This window comes from Miniopterus schreibersii (assembly GCF_964146895.1).
Source record: "Miniopterus schreibersii genome assembly, chromosome: 9".
Taxonomy (NCBI): Eukaryota; Metazoa; Chordata; class Mammalia; order Chiroptera; family Miniopteridae; genus Miniopterus; species Miniopterus schreibersii.
The window spans coordinates 60,362,251-60,384,250 of record NC_138118.1 but is presented as its reverse complement, the minus strand read 5'-3'; the positions used below and the strand labels follow the sequence as shown (position 1 = coordinate 60,384,250).

Here is a 22,000-nt window from a genome sequence, read left to right as displayed (position 1 = left end):
ATCACCACAATAAGTTTAGTTAATATCCATCCCCATGCATAGCTACACATTTTGTTTCGTGTGATAAGAATTTTAAAGATTTACTCTCCTAGCAACTTTCAAATACACAATCGCTTGTGTTTTTAAACTGGTATGATGCTTTTCATTCATTTATTTATTCTGCAAGTAGGCTCCCTGAGGACAGTGAAAAAGACTGGGATCAAGGAGAACTATTAAGGGACTGTTGCTTCGCTCCCTATGGAAAGTGATGGTGACTAGAAGTAGGGTTGTAGCAGTGGGATGGGACAAAGTGGACAGGTGTGTATGAGAGTTCTTTCAGGGTGAATGTCAGAGACTGATAATGGATTGAATATGTGAGAAGAAGGACAGGACTCAAAGATGATGGTGCTGGACCATCTGGCCATGCCAGTCACCGAGAGAAGGAGCTAGGAGGAGGAACAGGTGGAGGTGGGGTGGGGTAATGATGAGCTCAGTTTGGAACATATTAAGTTTGTGAAGCTTATGGATCATCCAAGTACAGATGAAAGTAATTTGGCAGTATGTGTCAACTGTCATAAAAATGTTTCCACTTCTAGGCATCTCTTCTAAGATAGTAACATTAAAGAAGATGCACAGAGATAGTCTTTGCAATATTATTTATAACATCAAAAAATTGGAAACAGCTTACATGTCCTACTCTGAAATAATTGCTGAATAAGTCATGTGCACTTAAAAAGTTTATTGCCTTACGACTATAATTACAAAGACTGTACAATATGGAAAATGTTTATGATGCATTAAGTGAAAAGGGATACAAAGTTATATTTTAGAGACCATTGCAATATGCATTTGAATAATTCTGCAGAGTACATTGGAAAATGAAAATAGTTACCTCAGTAATATTAATTCTGTTTTTGTATCCCAGGTTTTATGTATTGTTTTGTATTGCTTTTTATTCTAAATACGTGTTTATTGATTTCAGAGAGAGGAAGGGAGAGAGGAATTGCCAGACCGTTTTCCAAACCAGTTGCACTATTTTACATTCCCACCAGCAGACTAGGAGAGTTCCGATTTCTTCACGTCTTCACCAGCACTTCCTATTATGTCTTTTTTTATTATAATGGATGGAAGTGGTATTTCATTGTGTTTTGTTTTCTCTTTTGCTGATGGCTAATGAGGTCAAGCATCTTTCCATGCTCTTATTGGACATTTGAATATCTTCTTTGGAGAAATGTCTATTCATATTCTTTGCCATTTTAAATTGGATTATTTGTCTTCTGTTATTGAGTTGTAAGAATCCTTTATGTATTGGAAATACAAGTCACCTTGTTAGATCTATGATTTGCAACTATTTTTTCCCATTTCATGGGTTTCATTTTCACTTTCTTGAAGTGTCCTTTGAAGCAAAAGTTTTGAATTTTGATGTCCAATTTATCTATTTTTTAAGTTATTTCTAGAACTTTGGTGTCATATCTGAGAAACCATTGCCTAATCCAAGATCAGGAAAATTTATGCCTGTTTTTTTTCAGAGTTTAATGATTTTAGCTCTTGCATTTAAGTCTTTGATCTATTATGAGTTCATTTTTATATGGTGTGAGGTAGGGGTCCAACGTCATTTTTTTTTTTTTACATGTGGAAATCTGGTTGTCCCAGCACCATATTTTGTAAAGACTATTCTTTCCCCCAATGAATTGTCTTGGCACCTGTGACACAATTCAGCTTACTAAATGTTAGAGTTTATTTCTGGATTTTTAATACTATTCCATTGATCCTACATGTCTATCCTTATGCTAGTCCCACATAGTCTTGATTAATGTTGCTTTGTAGTAAGCTTTGAAATTGGTAATCGTGAGTCTTCCAACTTTTTTATTTCAAGATTCTTCTTTTGTGTGTGGCTATTTTGGGTCCCTTGAATTTCCATATGAATTTTAGGATCAGTTTGTCAGTTTCTGCAAGAAAGTCAGCTGAATTTTAATTGGTTTATTTCACTTCATAAGTACCCATAGCATTGTCATTAGGAAAATAAATATTTAATTTAGAGTAATTTCCTAGTTTTTTCTTTTGAAAGATCTATATGATCTTTCTATCTTCTCAAGCTGCTCTAAGATTGTTTAAATGCTAATGTCATCTTCTTTTTTATTTGTGAATCACCTGTCGGTCAATTAAGTGAAATTATTTCCCCTAATTGCTAAGATACACGCCAAGAAAATAAATTTCATTTACCTAATTTGTGTTTAACAAATAATAGTATTTTTCTTATATGAACTTCTTAGATAAAACTCTTTGAGACCTTATAATGAGAGATCTAGCAGTAGGGGTCCGTGAAGTAGAAAGGCTGACAGAACTCTTGGGTAAATAGCTAATACTTCCTAAAGCTCCATTACCTCTAGGGGTGTAATTTCACAATCTTATTAAAATGATTCAAGGGAAGATTTATTACTAATAATTATTTATTATTTTAGCGATCCTATTATTTTCTAAACAATTTACTTTTAAGAATAATTTTTAAGTGTAAGTAATCTACCAAATATAGAAATCAAAATGGGACGCACAATTATTTTGAATGAAAATAAGTAGGATGGAAAACATTTTTAGAAGTTAACATAGACTTGAGAGAGTGTCTGGTGCACCAAGGCTCTTGGTAAATATTGGCCAAATGAAGGAAAAGATGAAAGGAAGCCCCTACACGAATCACTGCATTTAAAACCCAGGTCCCTACCTTGGGGATGATTCTAGATAATCCCTCAATTCAAAGGGGTAAATCCTGCTTTCAGGGTCGATTGTTTTTCAGTGTTTTCGATTTTCTTAAAAGGTAACTTGAGAGTTTTGAATTTTTTGCAGCGTGTATGTCATGGTTGGTGCAGATGTCCCGTTTTCTTCTTGTTTACGAGAAGTCGAAAATCCACAGAATCAGTTGAGATGCAGTCAAGAAATGGAGCCTGTAATCACATGTGATAAAAAATTCCGTACTCAATTTTACATTGACTGGTGCAAAATTTCACTGGTGAGTTTTAATTATGTTTTGTTTCTGCAAATGTAATTAGAAGTGAAGTGGCAGGAGATAACATTTGACTGAAACCTGAATTGCTCTTAGGAACAAAACCTGGGTTTACTTTGTTAACCGAAATTGACTTCTCTTGAGTGTACGTGTTTGGCAGGCTCATTGACGGTGTATCCATTTAGGAAAGAGTATCCCCACTTTTGTTCTCAGTCTACCCTGGATTAGTTGCTGGGCTGGATTAGCTTGGCAGGTGGTCCAAGTGCTCACCCTGGACATCCAGGTGGCTGCTAAATCAGGATAAATTGTGGAGTCAGTGTGACATGCATAGAAAGTCTCAAATATGCTGCCAGTACCCCATTCTGGAAGGAGAGACCAGAGTACAATAATAGATCTGAAAATAAAGCAGTATCGTGCTATATAATTCAGTGTCCTAGAAACTCATATTGTAGAGAAAGTTCAAGGAATAAAGAAAAATTGCAAGTGAGGAAAGTTAGAAACTTATCTACAGCCCCATAAATATCAAATATTTCTTTCTAAACAACTTCTTAGATTAGCACGCGAAGAGACTTAGGAAAAGGTGGGTAAGGTTTCATATATATGTAAGATACATATATAGAATATTTTATATAAAATTTATATAGGTTTTTTTTTTCTGGAAGATAGGAAAAGTTGTTTTACTTCTTTAGTGACCTTTAGATTTAACTTGTCAGCTCTTGGTGATTGGTGGTGACTGAATTAGATCTAAGTTTAAAGTTGACATTTGAACGAAGTTATTGACACATAAACACAACTGTCACTGCACGTCTTAGAGAACCAACTGCAGGCAACTTTCCTGGATCCAGGGGGGAGAACATCTTACGTTATAGCACTTAGCACCTGTGGCCCTTGGCCCTGACCTCTTCTTTTTATGTTGCTTGTGTCTTAGGAAAGTGATGCTCTCTTTGTCTTCTTAAATCAAGTAAAGTTATTAAGATGGTGTGGTCTGTGTGCTATAGATAAATGGTGAATTTACAAAGCCCAGTATTTCAGTCATGGTGCTAATCATACAAGGGTATGAGAGTCGATGAGTGGCTGCATTCATAATTTAAATAGATGCCTCTAACCAAATCAGTAGACAGCAGGCCCTGACAACACCATGTGCTTGTGCTGTAAAATGTTTCTGCTTAGGAATATTATCTAACTTCTAAAGGTTTAAAAATGACATACTTTGAAGATTTAAATCTTTTTGGTAAGACCTTATAAATACAAAGGTTGTGTTACATCTTCCCACAGGAGATTTCAGGAGGTTTAAGTGAAAGAAGCAGTGACTAAGCACAGTAAATGAAATCTAAAAGAGATGGAAAATCAGCCTAAATTTTACCAAAAAACAAGGAAGCCTAAGGTCAAGTTTGACAGCAAGTCGCTACTCTCTAGGATTAAAAAAGGAAATTTATCAGTTATTTAATTCTCATTCTGAAAGGAGACAAAGCATGAATTCCTTAGCAGCAAATAAAGTTTTTACTAGCACTGTATTGTTAACAAATTCCTCAACTGGAATTTTTTGGGAGAGGATACTGAAAAATGCTGCAAATAATTCTTCCCAAGTTTTTGTGTGTGTGGGAGGTGAGCCAGTGTAGCAACACATTTCACATGGCTGTTTTGTAGTAGAGTTTTAAAGAAACCCTTAGCATAACTGAATGCAACTCAGTGAAAGCAGTTCAACTAATGAAATCAGTTCAATTAATACAGTGCCAAAGTGCGTTTTTTATTCTGGAACAGAATTTAGGAAAACGAGAGCATTGGGTGGATTCATGTTCCTTAGCCTACATTTCCAAAAAACTCTTTCTGTCAACTGGATGCCAGAAAGATCAAGGTTGTAATCATTAAGAAATTACCTTTTTTTTTTTCTTTTCTTTTGCTAACCTTGGAAACCATACCCACATACCTGGTTATCAGCAAATTTATGGTTTGTTAACATGTGCACTGGAAGTTTGTCATTGGGAAATAAGAGATTTAAATAGTAGTGGGAAGGACTTCTGCTTTGGAGAAAGGAGACCGGGAAAGCACGGCGACATACATGTGTTTATCGTGTATATACATGTGTGTGTGTGTACAGTGAGAATGACATAGAAAGGAGGCCAATGTAAAGCCTTCCACTTATTGCCTTTATTCATTACTCCTTCCTAGCTCTCCTCAAACATTTCAAGTTCACGGTGATAGACTAGTTGGAAAAGATTGCTTCTTAGAAATCTGTCAAAGAATGTTTTGATATGTCTAGATCTTAAAATCTCGTAACGTTTGCAGCTATTAATTTGATGTGTAATTGTCTTCTCTTGCATCAGGTTGATAAAACAAAGCAAGTGTCCACCTATCAGGAAGTGATTCGCGGAGAGGGGATTTTACCTGATGGTGGGGAATACAAACCCCCTTCTGATTCCTTGAAAAGCAGAGACTATTACACGGATTTCCTAATTACCCTGGCTGTGCCCTCGGCAGTCGCATTGGTCCTTTTTCTAATACTTGCTTATATCATGTGCTGCCGACGGGAAGGCGTGTGAGTACTTTAAAACACTAATGAAAAATTAGAGAGCCTACTAAGATAACAACATATAAGATTCCATTTAAAAGCCAAGTTTCATTTAATTCATAAAACACTTTATAAATGAATTGAAATTATGTTCAAGTCAAACTATAGCACTTTATTCCTTTAAAAGTGAGTTAAAATCGTTTGGAGTCTAATAAATCAAATTAGGGGATATAATTGCTTTATTCAAAAATTCTTAAGGCTAGATGTAAATTCACGCTGGCAGAAACAGTCCCGACAATAACTGAGGCTGGGTATTTTGGCCGTTCAAGCCACCATGTGTAAGCGGAGGCTTCGGAATCTATAGACATGGTAATTGCCCTTTAAATAAATAAATTGTCTTAGTTTGATCAGGAGCGATGGTCCGAATTCTTCTTGAAATTGTTCTGCTGTCAGACAGGATGACAGTCTAAGTGTTTAAATATATAGACCCATATCTATAAACTTAGAAGTAAACTAATGAAAATAAGGCTATAATTTGAGTAAAGACTATCCAGTTCATGAATAGTTGGCACTTTCAGGACTTCTGTGTCAATTAAAATTATCTCCTGAGATTATTTGGAAGTCAGGGTAACAAAGCCAAGGGTAAAAAATTAATAAAGCAGCAAGTAACAGACTTTTCCATTTTCACATGTAGCCTGATTTCATCATGTTGTAGAATTTATTTCCAAGAGCTTGATTCTTAGAGCTTGATTTTTTTTTTTTCTTTCATTTTTCTGTATGTTTCTCATCAGTATCCCATCTTCGTATGTGTACTCATCCAAGTCATGTCATAAACCTGGTGGCAAATGCTGCCTAGTGGCCTTTAACAGTAACAGTGTCAGCGTTTCCACATCATGCAAGAGCCCATGAGCATATAGTCTTAATGTTCTAAATATCAATGCTATTATTTAATTCATAAATTTTGTTTTGTTTCTAGGGAAAAGAGAAACATGCAAACACCAGAGTAAGTGTCCTCTTTCCTGTTATTTTCTTTGTCATTTTTTCTCACTTCTCAGTTGCTCATCAGGCTTCTCATGTGTGTGTCACGCTTCTGTTTCATTCGTCATCTTTCATAGTTGATTTCATGAATGTGAACGCTGCTTTCTAAATAGAGATATTTAGGAGGGATAGAAAATAAAAATTAAAAAAGGGTTTGAAAACTAAGATTATACAGATAAAAACTAAACCTAAAATATTTCAGATTCAGAATATTAACTTGCCATTTATATCATGTGATTTCCCAATCTGCATTTCTGTAAACCAGAGAACAGATGAAAAGGCCTTTCATACACGTTTTCCTGAATCTACAGTAATAAGCTACCATAAAATGAAACTTCTGTGAGTATTTATATAAGCCCCATCAGAAGCAACAACATAAAAGCTCTGGTAGTTTAATCTTAATCATAGAAATTAAATAGAATGCTAGTTTGTTACTTAGGGCTGTAATATTAACACAATGCTTTGTAGCTTAGTTTAATGAAAGACACACTTAATTAAAAATTAGTGTATAATTTTCAGTTTTGTTGAAATGTATCTTTTTCTGAGATAACTTGTAGAATGCCCAAAGTGAAATAATTATCCTCCTATTTAAAAAAAAATAGTACTTCAAATTTTTTTCCAAATCGATGACCCACTGGGATAATAATGTGGTTTTAAATATATGTTATTTTATTTCTTTTTGACCTAGCATCCAGCTGGTGCATCATAGTGCTATTCAGAAATCTACCAAAGAACTTCGTGACATGTCCAAGAATAGAGAGATAGCATGGCCCCTGTCAACGCTTCCTGTGTTTCACCCTGTAACAGGGGAAATCATTCCTCCTCTGCACGCAGACAATTATGAGAGCACTAACATGCCATTGATGCAAACGCAGCAGTAAGTATCCACTTGGAACAGTGATTATTAACATGCATGAATATGTCTAGCTAATGTCTATAAAGATCAGAGCTTTTTGGTGTTGGAGCTTTTGTTTATATGTATGTTTGTTTGTTTATAATGAAGAGAAAATACCAAAAGAACATTGATGGTGTAGATCCCAACCCCACTGTGCTGACCCAAATTAATAGAATTACTTTCAGGAAATGCTTTTTTTTTCCCCTTCAATAATCCAAACAAGATGACATTTACTTTAATATTAAAGAAGTTGACACAGCTGATAAACTAACATGTTTGCTCAGAGATGAGTTAATTGTGAAAAGAGAAGCATATTCTAAAGCATGACAAATCGATTATTTTTAGTGCTATTATTAGAATTATTTGGTCCTGTTAACCTATAATTTTAATGTTATTACCACAGACTGATTTAATCTAAATTTTTGTGTGTGCTCTGCTTGTGTATCAAAATGAGTAGTTTCAATTTTGGCTAAAAACACAGTTTATTAGTGCAAACCTTCTCTGTTGTGTGAGGATTATGCTCAGAAAGCCTGGAAAGACAGATATGGGAGAGAGGGGTTGAGGAAACTACCCAGGTGCTCTTTAGAACGCCACATGATATGCCTAGATCAATTTTGATGTAAATGAATTATAGGTAAAGCTGTCATTTATTTTTAAGAACATGGCTCTTTTTTCTTTTTTTAAGCATATTTTAAAAATCAATTTCCCCAAGGAAGTCGCAAGTTTGATTTTGAGACCCTGCTCTTTTTCAGTTCTGGAAATACGATAGATATTCAGAACCCCCCTCCCCACACACACACACACATACACATGAACCTTGGGGTATGATATAAAAATAACCTCTTACTAATTAAAGATTAGTAAATGTATGCAGCCGTACTGGGTGCATACATTTTCCCTTTGGGGTGCTTATTTTGTAACCATGTAAAATGCATATGATGATTTGAAAATTAAATACTAATTACTATGAGTAGTATAAACAGACTCAGTCAGAGTCCAAAATACTCTGGAAATCTAAATGTACTGTGAGTATTTTCCTGAATTCTTCTAACATAATTTACCTAGTGTTGAATAGGCCAACGTATGTATGTGCATGTGTGTGAGCAACTGATTCAAGTCCTATTAACAGTAGGGAAAATTGTGTAATTTAAAATTTGGAGTTTTGGTAACATTAATATTCTATCAGGAATGTAAATATTAGAGTGTGACAAAGTTGAGTCATACTGAATGGAGGGGATGGATTTTTATGTTCTCTGATGGTTAGTGAGTCATCATAAAACCCATTTTACTAGGATTAGGTACTAATGAGAAAATTTCAATAAGATTGTAATAGTTCACAATTGAGCAATCTCTCCTGCCCATTTTAGATGAAAATTATGAACAGCCTAATCACTCACTTTCAGAATGAAAAGAGTTAAAGAATTCTTTAAGGCTACCATGTCTTATATTCTTTACCCAAGAGTACTAGTGAAATGTTGATATATGTGCTCAAAAATGAAATGATCAAATACACTTGAGAAACAGGTTTGTTTTTTAGTTTTTTAAATCAGAAGAGTTCTCAGAGCCTTTAGTGTGTTGATATGTTTTGTGAGTCCATGGGGAAAGGTCAGAAGATGTAACTCTTTAAAGAAAACAGTTTGGGAAATGCTTCTGTCGACAATATTGTCAAATTTTAGAATAGAGAACCATTCGTCATGAGTAGAGGAACTTGAATATGTTTGTAAATCAGTAAAACACTATTGCTGGTGAAGTTTAAGGGAGAGGAAAAGGTTGAACTATTTTTTTAGATATCCTTTCTAACCATATATATATATTAAGTATAAGAATAGGTCCTTAAAAATTATTTTGATTTCTTGTGGTTAGGATTTTGCAATGTTGCTACTTATATACAAGCAAAATAAAAATATCTATCTAGTTTACCACCAAATGTATCTTCCTGGTCTTTCCACAGCAAAATTGTCATTATGTTGATCACATCTTTCTTTGTAAATGCAGTAGGTCATTTTATTGAACTTGCAACAATTTGACCATGTATGTATTTTTAAACCCAGAAAACATTTATGTTATTCAGATTTCTGCTAATGGAAAAACTCCATTAACTAGTACTTCTATATAAACAGGGTACATAGATAATTGATGATGTTCACAATGATTATTCTGAGGCACTGCGAGATCAAGTGTGTCTGACTCATCAGAGGGAAATTAAATTACATTTGGTGTAGTTTCAGTGTTGAGTGTATATTATCTTTCTTATATTCTTGTAAATGGATAAAATGTGCACGGTCTCTATGGTAACTCCCTATAAGCTAGAATATGTGATTAACCTCATTTTCCAACCATGCCAGATAATAGGAAATTTATTGTATCAGGTTTGTCACAGCTGTCCTTTACTCAAATTCAGCTTTTACTCCTTACCTTGAAAGCATTGCCTTGTCTTTAAAGTTCTGTTTCGGTACCAAGTACACATATATAAATATTTTGGTCATCTGAATCGAACTGAATTCTTAACATTAAAATGAGATATTTGATGAGGACTTGCAGTACTTGATAATTGAGTATATGCTTGGATAATGCTGCCTGGCGTATAGTAATTAACCCTTCCTAAAAGGGCATGCATTTCATCTTCACCTGTTCTTACTAACTGTACTGACTTTGTCACTCATAAATAATTCAGCTAGATACTGGGTTTTGCATTTATTCTTCAGACTCAATACCAGAAATATCCAAGCATAAGGATGCAGCTTCTAGGCAAGACTCTAGAACATTCAAAGCTGCACAGAAACTTATTTGGGTCTTTTTAACAAGTTAATCCATGAGGTATAGAGAACTCGTGACAGTTGTGTAATGAGAGGCTGTCACAGTTATCAATTTCACAGCTATGTTTTATTGTTTTGAGGTTTTGTTTTTTGGTAGAATGCTTCATAAGACTCCTGACTTGCACCATAAATTAGACAGTAACAGATGTTTCATTATTTGCAGCTGACTCGGATAAGAGACAAAGCTAAGTTGGGTTAAAAGTGAGATGAGATCATTTACCTGTCTTGGTCAAGTCAGGGATAGGTGTGTGGTCATTGACCTCAGAAGGTCAGAAGGTTCTCTGCTCCAGGTTACAGGCAAGGTGACCAGACAGTGGGAAGAAACTGGAAATGCAACACATGCTCAGAAAGGAAAGATTTCATTTGTGCAGAGGTCCTCTCCTTCTCAGAGTACAGAGGCAATGCAGACAGCCTGTTCAAATATCACAGAGTAGAAATGTAAGGGAAATGTAATTTGATCTTTGCTAATGTAGTTATTATTTAATAACATTATTTTGGAATGATTTTCAAGGTACAGAAAAGTTGAAAAGATAATACAGAGATTTCCAGATACTCCTCTTACAGTATTTTATTATATTTGTTAAAACCAAGAAACCAGCACCGGTGCTTTTGTTTTTCCAGATTTCATTAGTTTTCCCTCTAAAGTCCTTTTTCTGTTCCAGGATTCTGCCTAGGACACAATAATTGGCATGTCTCTTAGTCTTCTCTGGTCTGGTCTGGAAGGTGTCTTATGCCTTCCTTGTTCCATTGACCTTGACAGTCTTGAGGAGCACTAGCCACATATTCTGTAGAATGCCCCCCACCCCTAGTATAACTAGGGTTTCTTCTTTGTAGTTTGGTGAATAAATATTACCATTAAGAGTAAAAATAATTTTTCCCTCTATAGACAGTCCCCTTTTATAATTCATTGCTGGAAAGTCACATCATGAAATAATTCTTTAAAAAGTAAATTTTTATTTGTCTCCCCAAAAAATCATTCTGTAATTAAGGGTTATGTTTTTGACCAAAGATTTAACATCAAAAATATATTACAGCCCGGCCGGGCGTGGCTCAGCAGTTGAGCTTTGACCTAGGATCCAGGCGATCAGGGTTCGATTCCCAGTCAGGGCACATGCCTGGGTTGCGGGCTCCATCCCCAGTTGGGGGAGTGCAGGAGGCAGCCGATCAGTGACTCTAACATCATTGATGTTTCTCTCTCTCTCTCCCCCTCTCCTTTCCTCTCTCTGAAATCAATAAGGATATATTAATATATATATATATATATACATTACAGATTTGACTGACATACCTCAAAGATAAAGCTTTGTGATGATTTAAATTTTAAAAAATCAAATTCCAAGTCTTAAAAGGACTGAAGAGAGATGGTCTAGCGTGGTTATCTGAAACCAAGTTGAAGGTCACACTCATATGTGGAGCTCTTACTGATTAGTGCAGGACCCTCCTTCTGGGGATTTGGACTCTGGTGGACATGTGTTATGCTGGAGCAGGAAAAGGGGTTGAGAATCCCTGATTTAAACAGTTAAAGGACCCAGGTTTGGGGATTCAGAAAGCCAGATTAGTATTCCTGGTATTTCTGTTGAGGGTGGAGGTGGGGAAGGTTGTTGTTCATTCTCTTCTACCACGTGGAGTTTTAAGAGGAATAAGTTTCTCCTAATTCTCCCTGAGGGCCGTGTGCAAAAGAAAAGTGTGAAAGTGGGCAGCCCCGCACGTTATCTAGAGCATTGGGCTGTTTGTGGGTTTGGGCTTGTCAGCCTGTAGACTTTTCACACCTTCCTAAGCTGCCCGAGTGGAGAGGTGAGAGGGGCCTGCGGATTAGAAAACAGTGCCTGGATGGGGCAGAAGGATGCTAGACCTTGACAAGCCAAAAACCACTGGGAAATTGTACTCATTTTTGCAGTTTTATGGCAGGCATTGACTGGAGGATGCCAGATAATCAATTTTCTGAAAAATAACTCATTCTTAAACTTGTAATGTTTTACGTGGTCTTTTAGGGGGTACATCCGCCTCATTATTGTTTTCTTAAACCAACGTCAATGTCTGTCAGTTTTTCCTGAGTGGGAGGCATCTGCATACAGGATTGAATGCAATGCAGAGTAGGGGGAAATTCCCAGACATGTTCTGGGGTGATTTTTTAAAAAAATATATCTTTATTGATTTCAGAGAGGAAGGGAGAGGGAGAGAGAGAGAGATAGAAACATCAATGATGAGAGTCATTGATCGGCTGCTTCCTGCACGCCCCCGACTGGGGATCGAGCCCTCAACCCGGGCATGTGCCCTGACTGGGAATCGAACTCCGATCCCCTGGGTCCTAGGTTGACGCTCAACCGCTGAGCCACTCCTGGCTTGGCTCTAAAAGATCTTAATTGGCTATACAATTTTTTTTCTTATTCATTATACAAAACACAGTGCCTAATCCAGGGTAATGGGGCCTCTCTCATAACAAGAGGTAGGTTGGGCTTAATCTTTTGCAAATTAACAAGTATAAAAGTAGAATTAAGTCTTCTACTTAAAGATATTTTGTACCTAATCATTTGAGCATTTTTCTGAAGTATTTGTTACATTTGTCTTTCCTTTGGTAATAATAAAACAAACTTTATGATAAAATTCTATAAGTAAGAAATTAGGTTTCAATAAAAGTATCAGTTGAAGAGAATGTTTCAGGGGACCAAGGTAATGATTTCAAGAAATGTTAACCAGCCAAGGATATTTTGGAGCCATTAACTTTTTTTTTTTTTAATTTAATGAGTATACTCTGAAAGCAGTAAATGCAGTATCTCTTTCATGGATTTTGCTTCTATAGGTTTGTACGGCATCATTTTAAAGCTGTGATAGGCTTGCTTTTGGCTTTATACAAGTAGGGGAGAAATGAAAAGAAGTAAATGAGTGTCTTCTTTCTCTATGCATTGATTTTAGTTACAATTAGGTTTTGAAGTTAACAATTATAGTGATTCCAGTTTCTTTGTGTCTTCCCCATTTAATCCACAGAATGGCCTTGTCCCTTAGTAAAAGTTACAGGGTCCAAATCAGCAAAGTTTGGACAATGTCAATTTTGCTGAAATAACTGGGAAATTTCAAAAATACATTACTACATCTTACTGTTAAATGACTCCATGCTAATTCAAAAGAGAAGTGTTTTGTATTCCACATAACTAAACTGTCATTTATTTTCAACTCTGGCACAGACTATGTGGCTTTTACACAAATCACTTAACCTTTCTTTGCTTTTGAGTCTTCAAGCAAATAGAAATATTATAATGGGTTGATAATAATCAACCTTACTCATAGAATTACTCTGCAGGATATCTAAGAACGTCAAATTACCTTAAAATGGTCGTACAAATAATAAATAATTGTGTACTTTCCCCAAATCATTTATTTATTAATTTGCAAGGTATTACCTTTACTTTCTTAAAGAATGAAGTTTGTGCACTAGCTGATTTACATAATTTTCTATTTAAATGCATGTAATTAATGGTAGTGAAATTAGAAAATAATTAACGCTGATAATTTAGAGAACCACAAGTTTTCTTAAGTCTTTTTTTCTATGTAATGCCGTTTATACATAATAATCTTTCAGTTAGTCCATTAATAACTTAATTATTCTAAAATAGTTTTATGCCTTTATAAAGGTCCTTTCTTTGAAGGATTATAGGAATTCTCTTTGAAGTCAACCCCCACTCTCCTGTATAATTGCCTTTAGCAGCCTGCTTTTCCACCAGCGATGGAAATGGCTCTGTTTTCTTACTGAGTTGTCTGCTCCTTAACTATAGCAGTTTGTCATAGGCATTTTCCCCAGTATGCCTGAAGCAGTGCTCTTATGGGGTGTCTCTCTCCAGCTCTCGAATGGAATATACATTTCAAATGTGCCCATCAGAGATACATTAACACTCTTAACCCTCACCGGTTCACATGTGGTCACAAGTTTGGGAAACTGCGAAAACAGGGCTCTGTGTGTACACCCTGGAGACTCTGGGGAAGTGGAATCTCCACATTTTCATTGAGCACATTCTCGCACACAGAAGCGCTCTCCTATAACGCATCGAAGATTCAGTTGAAGTCTCGAGGAGCTCATGTGCATTGTCCAACTTAACCAGTTGGGGCTCATACTGCCGATACTTTTAAACCCGCAAACCAGCGTGATAGTTTCTTTCTCATACATCTCCAGATTCCTTGCTGGTTTGTGTATGTATGGCCCTTTCTCAGCCAACCGTTTCTCTTCAAACCTAGCCAAGTCCCTTGCTACGTAGAAAGCTTAGCAGTGCAGCCCAAGAGGAAAATGCGGAGGCTAGAGAGGAGTGGCGGGGTGTAGGTGGATTTTGATCCGTGGTTTTCAAGTTGTGTTCCACAGAAGGGTAAGTTGGGCTGACCAATGGCAGCCCCTTCTCCAATGACTTCATTTAAATGTTGATTTTGAATTTTGGTATCCTTGATCTACAGCTTCTGAAGGGCTTTCTTTTTTCTCTTAGGTATTTTTATTGTGTGTAACTATATTGATTTGACCCATTAATAGGCTAGGTAGAGCTGGAGAGGACAGGAAATGAGGAAGGGTGTATGTGCTTGGTGGGGTATGTGCTGCATTAGTTCCTAATGTGGAAAAGGCCCAATTAGTTTTACCCAGGAAGCTAAAACAAAGCTCCTGTCCCCTTTCCAAACGCCCATGAAATTGTATTTTTACTTTTGTAGTAAAGATGTTTGTTTTCCCCAACTTTAAATCTAGAACTTATTTCCTCTTGTGGTTTATAAATTAATCTTTTTACTTTCATCATCCAACCACCATAAACACCTTGTATGAAATGGAAAGAATAAATAAACCAAAAAAAATACATAAACCAACCTCCCTGAGACCACACAAGGAAAAGTAGGGCTGATAGGTAATAGCAAAAGGAAGGTAATTATTGAGATGAATTCTTAAGTAACTTCCTCGATTCGAATTAGAATTGATTTTGTTATTTCCTTAACAGTATATTAAAATGGAACTGAAATTTAAAAAAAAAAATAAAATCACTCAGTCATTAACATTCCTGTAGATTAAGAGTTTAAACAGCATTTAACCAGCATGTACTGTTTTCCACTTTAGATTGCTGTATTGGAACATATTTGTCTGGCTGAGATGATTTTAGATCAATGGCTTTCAAACTTTGCTTCTTGAGGTTTCTTAGAAATGCCCTAGGGGCCAGCATGTGGGGCATAGGAAACAAAGCAGGAGGGATTCCTCGCTCCCGGGTTTCAACTGGGGCAACCTCACGGTTATCTCTTTTGTACGTCAGGAGTTCTGCTTAGGATTTCAATTAAAAGGAATTCCATTGCTGAAGAGAAACAAAAAAACTTTGAAAATCCCTGGCTTGGATCAAACCCTACTCTGTAGCAAGGGGCTAACTCCTAGCATTTATTCTACCTCAAATCTGAATTGTACTTTTTTGTACACTAATTTTAATACCCCAGATTTGAAACTAAATGGGTGTATGTGAATGTTAATAAACACGTGTGTTATGTGAACCTCTGTAAGCATCTTCACTTTTTGCATGTATTCATTCAAACCATATTTATTTCATGCTTATTGCTGGGGATACTAAACAAAGCAGGATGGCTCTTACCGTTGAGGCACTTTGGGGCAGTTAAAGGTGAGGGAAACCCAATGACAGTCGGCATGTAAAGCATGCTAAATGGTAAACTGTTCGGGGTGGTGCCTAGAGAGTGCGGAGGCATAAAAGAGGTAATGCTTGAGAGGTTATCTTTTTAATTAAAAATAATAAGTTAAAATGTAGTTAGCATTCCTGGGGGTATTTTTAAATTCTAAGAGTAATTATGTGTTCACTGTAACAAATTTTGAATTTACAAGGACAGATGGGAGCTGGTTGGGTGCAAGAAATGGTAGTGGGCCATGGTGGTGGTGGTTCTGTTTCAGGCAGTCAGGGAGGCCCCCATGTAGGGTCCAGATATATATTTTTAAAATAAGTCTTTATTGATTTCAGAGAGAGGAAGGGAGAGGGAGAGAGAGAGAGAAACATCAATGATGAGAGAGTCATTGATTGGCTGCCTCCTGCTGGGCGGCCCTGACGGGGAATGGAACCGAGATCTCCTGGATCATAGGATGCTCAACCACTGAGCCACACCGGCTGCTCGGGTCCAGATATATTGATGGCCTTCTAGGGCACACTGAAAATCTGGAAAGTTAGTTTGTAGGTAGGTGTAAGAAAATAATGAAACGTGTGATATTTGAATGACATAATTAGATTTGTGTCTTGGAAGATCACGTGACAGCAGTGTGCACAGTGGATTATAAGGGAGCAAGAGTGGGAGTGAGAGAAACAGTTCCGATCCGTTGCAAAGATCCAGCGAGAAGTGATGATAGCTTCAGCCAAGTTAGCAATGGAGCTGGGAAAGGAGACAGATTCAAATAAAACTGAGGAGAATCGTCAGGAGTTCTCAAGTGCCTGGATGTGAGGACTGAGGGAGAGGGAAGGGTCAGCGATGACTTCTGTGTTCTGACTAGTGCAGCGGGGAGGATGGCAGGTGTCATTCCCTAGGCTGGGGCGAGAGGAGCATAGGTTTAGCACAGTGAATGAAGATGGTTATATATGTTGTCCTGTGAGGGTGTGTGAGTGTGTAAATGGGTTCTAGACCTGGATCTGAAAGTGTACAGGTTACAGACACAAGCCCTGGAGCCCCTGTGTTCACATCTTTGTCTGCCCCTTCCTAGCTGTGTAGTCTCTAAGCCTGTTTTTTCATCCGTAACCTGGGGGAAATAATACCTGCCTCCTGGGGTTTGTTGTGAGGTAGGATATTGCATGTAGTAGCAAGTCCATGAGTGTTAGCAATACTGTTCTTATTCGTCTTCCTTGGACCTCAGTTTCCTCATCTAGAAGCTCATGGGTGTGTGGGGGGGTGTCTGCTGGATTAGATGATTTCTGGGGCCCTTTCTGGCTCTAAAGGCTTTCATTCGAATATGCCTGTCCTTAGTTTACATGTGTGTATGCAAACCGTTTTACTAAAAAACATTAATCATTTCTAGGAATTTGCCACATCAGACTCAGATTCCCCAACAGCAGACTACAGGTGAGTACTAAATAAACTGATGTACTAATACATGGATGTTTATGAGTGAAGTTAATAGATTAAAAGCTAATTATAGCACTCTATAATTTCTGAAGCTTTAGCTTTAGCAAGTAAGGCAAAACAATTGTGTCGTTCCTTAATCAGAGTTAGAACTTCAGAATAATAGCTTGGATTATTGGTTAGGTTGGCATCAGCGCGATAAACACAGGGTAAATGATCTTAGAGCAAAAGCGTCCATGGAGGTCCCGTCTAATTAAGGGAGACGGAATGAAATCCCTTCCTTCAGCCAAGCTCCCTATTCTTCCCCGTGGTATGAAAGATCCTGAGCTTAGATGCACCCAGGATTTGTCTCAGTAAGTGAGCAGCTTGAAACTGACTCTTACAAAAGGAAACCATTGTGGCTAATCACTGAGGCTTCAGGGGGATAAATGAGAAATGGTTGGCCCATCCTAATGCCACTTTTAAAAGCCTCATCACATGGCCAATGACGACAAGATGGTGGACAATCCTCCCTGGACTATTCTGTTTCCCTAAGACTTGCTTTCTTTCGGTTTATTTCTTTCAAGTGTCCCTAAAAATTTTCCACAGCCAATTATTTCATTCATCTCAGTACCGAGTAGATAACTTATTCATGATTGTCTTCTAATTAGTGGTTGGTTCCTAGTTCTAATTGCCAGGCAACCAGTAATGCCTTTTTAGCTCTTTTGGAAAAGCAAGAGAAGTTTGAAAAATGTTGTAAGTTGGATGTGGAATTCCGAGCCTGAATAGTGGTATTGTGGTAGGGGAGCTACTAAGTACGTCTCTTAAAAACAGCAGGCACATATAGAAATGTATTGGATATTTTCATTCAAAAATTATCTTCTCTGTTACTGCTTTCGGGAATTTAAGGAGATTTTCGTTTGACAACTTTTCAAAGATTTGAGGCAAGTATAATGAAGTTGTTCATCAGATTTTAATTACGAGATAACATTTATCAGGATTTCCCCCCACAATTTTGATTACTTGTTTTAATTAAGTGCTAACATGTTTCAACAAGACTGTTCAATATATCGATGTAAACATTCCGGAGATTGATGAAGGGACAAACTTTGTTATAAATATGTTATCTAAAGAGCAAAGAAATAAATGAATTCCCACTACTTCTAATTACATGGCTTTTAGTTTTTTAAAGAGGAAAAAAATTTAAAGACTAGTTCTGCAATGGAAATGCTGAAACTTCTTTAACCTGATAGACTTCCATCTCTCCAGAGACATCTTTCCTCTGATTTTTAATTATTTCAGGCAAGGAATGAATAGAAGTGAGACAATTTCTCGCAAAACAGAAATATTTTTTTGAATATTTGAAGAAGGTTCAGATTTTACGTAGTCTCCCACTGGGGGAAATAAGGAAACCTAAGTAGATGATATTAGGGAATTTCCTTGATAGCACTATAGATTTTTAGCAAGTAGCTCTGTTAGCATGCTTCATTTTAGTAATAGGCAGCATTTCCAAATACAAGAACAATTTACACCTAAGTCAATGTGATAAGAGCCCAGAGAATTTCCCTAGGGGGATTTTAGGTTGTTCAACCTATTTTTTAAAATTATTTTTCTAAAACAGGTTTTGGGGAGCAGGCATTTTGCTTGAATCAGGAAAGCTTTGGTCCTTTTAGGTTAATAATACCATAGCCTCTTACCCTCTTGTTTTCTTCTATTTTTCTGTAATTTGGAGCATATTATTGACTAAAGTGCTCTACTTTCCCATGGTTGTTTTCTTTCTTCATCTTGTTTTGGGTGAGTCTCCAAAGTATTTAAATGCTAAGAGGAGGAGAGACTACTCTAGCATTTTTAAAAATAATTGTGATAGACTGTTGTGTTTCTGCCTCTGATAAATGTAAAATCAAATAGAGTCAAGTCTCCTGGAGAGAAGAGCTAAATGGGAAGGTTCCATTCTTTCTTCCCATTCTGTTCGTTTAAATGAAAAAGTAAAGTTTGTTACTCAGTTTCTAAGTCGCTCTGTTCTGTCCACACGGAACCAGTGTGTATTGTCACGGGCACAACACCCTCTCTGTTTCTCCACCCTGGCGAGCACAGGACCACAGAGAGGGAACGAGATTTTTGCATGATTATCAGGAAATAATAATTTGCTTTTCCCGAGTCCCTCGGAGCAGTATGCTAAGTGTCACGGTTTTCTTCTCTTGACTTTTGGGGTGACAGTGGCAAATAACAGTGTAGTTTTCTTTGTGAAGGTAATTTAAGTACAGCCTGTCACTTGGGTGCCAACTGATTTATTTGGAGCTGCCTATATGGAATTTGTCAGGGGAGAGTATATTTTGAAGTTTGTTTTACTGAGTTAGTTGTTTTCTTTTAAATGACTGTCAGAAGTTTAAGAAATGAACTGGCTGCGGTGTTGTAATCCTAGACTTCAGCACTGGTTGGGGTAATAGAGCAGTTAAAAGCTGACAATAAGTAACACTCGCTTTTGGACCAGGCCCAGGCCGTTAGGATGGATGCCCCTTCCCTTTTTTCCCATTTTCTCATCTCTTCCAACCCACCTGGTGGTTTCTAAAAAGCCACGATGCCGAGGTTCAGCGATGCACCCCGCAGTCGGCGCGTTCTGCTTGTCGCTGCGGGAGGCATTTGCAGGCCCTGCCTTTTGACAGACACGGAACATTAGAGCTCTGGCTCGAGACGGAAGGGACTAAGGTAGAATTTTTCCTCTTTAAAAAATTTTATACCAAATGCAGAGAAATTACTTTAAATTATGGTAAGAGGATAGAAAATCACTCCTTGCCATAATATGTTTTGCTCAAAATCTACAATGCCCATGCCCTAACGCATGCCCTTATTCATTTTACACATTGCAGGTAAATGGTATCCCTGAAGAAAGAAAACTGACCGAGGCAATGAATTTGTGATCAGACAATATAGCCGTTACAGCTTATCTCTTCTCTTCCAATAATGCATGAGCTTTTCTGCCATATGGTATGCATGGCAACATATTAAGTATGTACCAAATAATACAATGTAACTTTCGTTTTACCAATGTATTTCTTTTGTACTTAAAGCATTTTTGACACTTTGTAAAACATCAATGACTTTATATTTGTTACAATAAAAAGTGATCTTTAAAATAAATATTATTAATGAAGCCTAACGCCTGGTGAAATTTACTTCGAGCAGTAGTCGATTGCCTCCTATGGAGTAGGAAGCTTTTGTTGCTAAGGAACAGGTGCGTATGTTCATTCTTCATTCAGCAAGATATTGTTAAGCGTTTCCTATAAGCGTATGAAGTGTCCATGCTCTGCGTTCTAAGTGAGCGACCCATTGAAATAATACTCCTCTCCTTGTGGCCCATAAAGCCTGTTGTCTTCTATACCACTTCTTGGAGTGTTTTATAGGGTAACCGTGGCTTTATGGATTGTGCATCTGGGAACACCCCGTTCGTGAAGGGCAGCCCAGGCCGCATAGTTACCTGACTCTATAATCAGAGGAGCTATTACTCAAAAAAGAGAATAGTTACCTGCTGATGGTGACATGAATTAGATCCAAAACCCCGGGCTCCCCTGTGATAACACTGCACGCCAGGCTTAGCAGAGTTTCCTCCATACTATGTCAGTCTGCTTCATGCGTGTTAGGTCAGAGGGCCAGCAGGCCGTCTAGCAGGGCTGCAGCAAGCAGACTGGGCCAGCCAGGAGACCTTTCCTTACCCTGCTCTGGGGAGGTTTCTGTGTTATTTGTTAATTGGCCAGAGGACACACAGATGCTATCTAAATCTGATTCCAAAATCCCAAAAGATTCCCTGTTAGCATTGCATGCGACTACTTGTCCTCCACTTAGGGAGAATGCTCCATCATGTCCTTGACCTTGGAAACCCTGCCCACACTCCACTTCTTCCTGGGACTTCACAGAGAATATAGGTTATTTGATTTCTTAAAAATGTACCTCCTATTCTTACTCCTTTCCAAGGCAACGAGGGCAGTGCTACTGGCAGTTCTTTGGGACTGATCATCTTAAGGTTGTAAATACATTGGGTCAGGTTCGTGTCCTAGGAGGAATCCAAGGTCGTCATGACTCCAGACAACTGGATGGTGGCACAGTGGCAGAGAATTCATGTACTGTTGCTCCTGCCAGGTGATAGCAAACTGTTCCTGGTAGTCCAAGTGAGCAGGAGCAAAGTAATACATGATCCATAAATCGGGAACTGCAGATCAGGGATCAGGAATTTGGTTCATCTATTCCAGGAGAGAGGCCACGGTGGGGATTAGAAAATGCACTTGGAGTGAGCATCAGTTTTTGCACTGACTCTTTGGAGGAATTGGGATAAGAGGAATCATTGGCCAGCATCTCACAAACCTTTGATAAGTGCTTTAATCTCTGCACTTTCCTCTGAAAAAGCAATCTTGCCTCTGACTTTATATTTTGATAGGAAGAGTCCAGATAGTTTCTCATTGGTTGTTAACAGCCTTAATGGCCCTTTATGGGTCAAAAGAATGTGAGGATTCTGCCACATGCTGTGGATTTCTATCCCAACTAAACATCCTCATAGTGGGCAAATGAGTGCATGGAGAGTTAGGGGGTCCCAATGGTGAACTTAAATTAGAATTTTTTTTTTCAGTTTGGCCACCATAAGGCGTTGCCCTAAAAAACCAACTGCAGTGGTTTTCTGCACTTTCAGGAATTCAAGAAAACTCAGATCTAGGTTCCAGATATCCCTGAAAAGTTTGTAA

General features: G+C 37.5%; 1 protein-coding gene across 6 annotated transcripts in view; it reads left to right on the top strand.

Annotated features, from left to right (window-relative positions):
- Positions 1 to 20,425, top strand: part of SGCE (sarcoglycan epsilon) — a 64,684-nt gene extending 44,259 nt beyond the window's left edge. For 3 of the 6 annotated variants that reach the window (XM_081147877.1, XM_081147881.1, XM_081147879.1), the window contains 6 exons: positions 2,821 to 2,983; positions 5,302 to 5,513; positions 6,463 to 6,489; positions 7,213 to 7,401; positions 17,248 to 17,291; positions 20,138 to 20,425. In XM_081147877.1, the coding sequence (XP_081004003.1) occupies positions 2,821 to 2,983; positions 5,302 to 5,513; positions 6,463 to 6,489; positions 7,213 to 7,401; positions 17,248 to 17,291; positions 20,138 to 20,154 (652 nt within the window). In that variant the 3' untranslated portion in view covers positions 20,155 to 20,425. Of the gene's footprint in view, positions 1 to 2,820; positions 2,984 to 5,301; positions 5,514 to 6,462; positions 6,490 to 7,212; positions 7,402 to 17,247; positions 17,292 to 18,179; positions 18,263 to 20,137 lie in introns of those variants that run through there. The other 3 variants (XM_081147878.1, XM_081147880.1, XM_081147882.1) reach the window with 2 other exon arrangements.
- Positions 20,426 to 22,000: the final 1,575 nt, after the last annotated feature.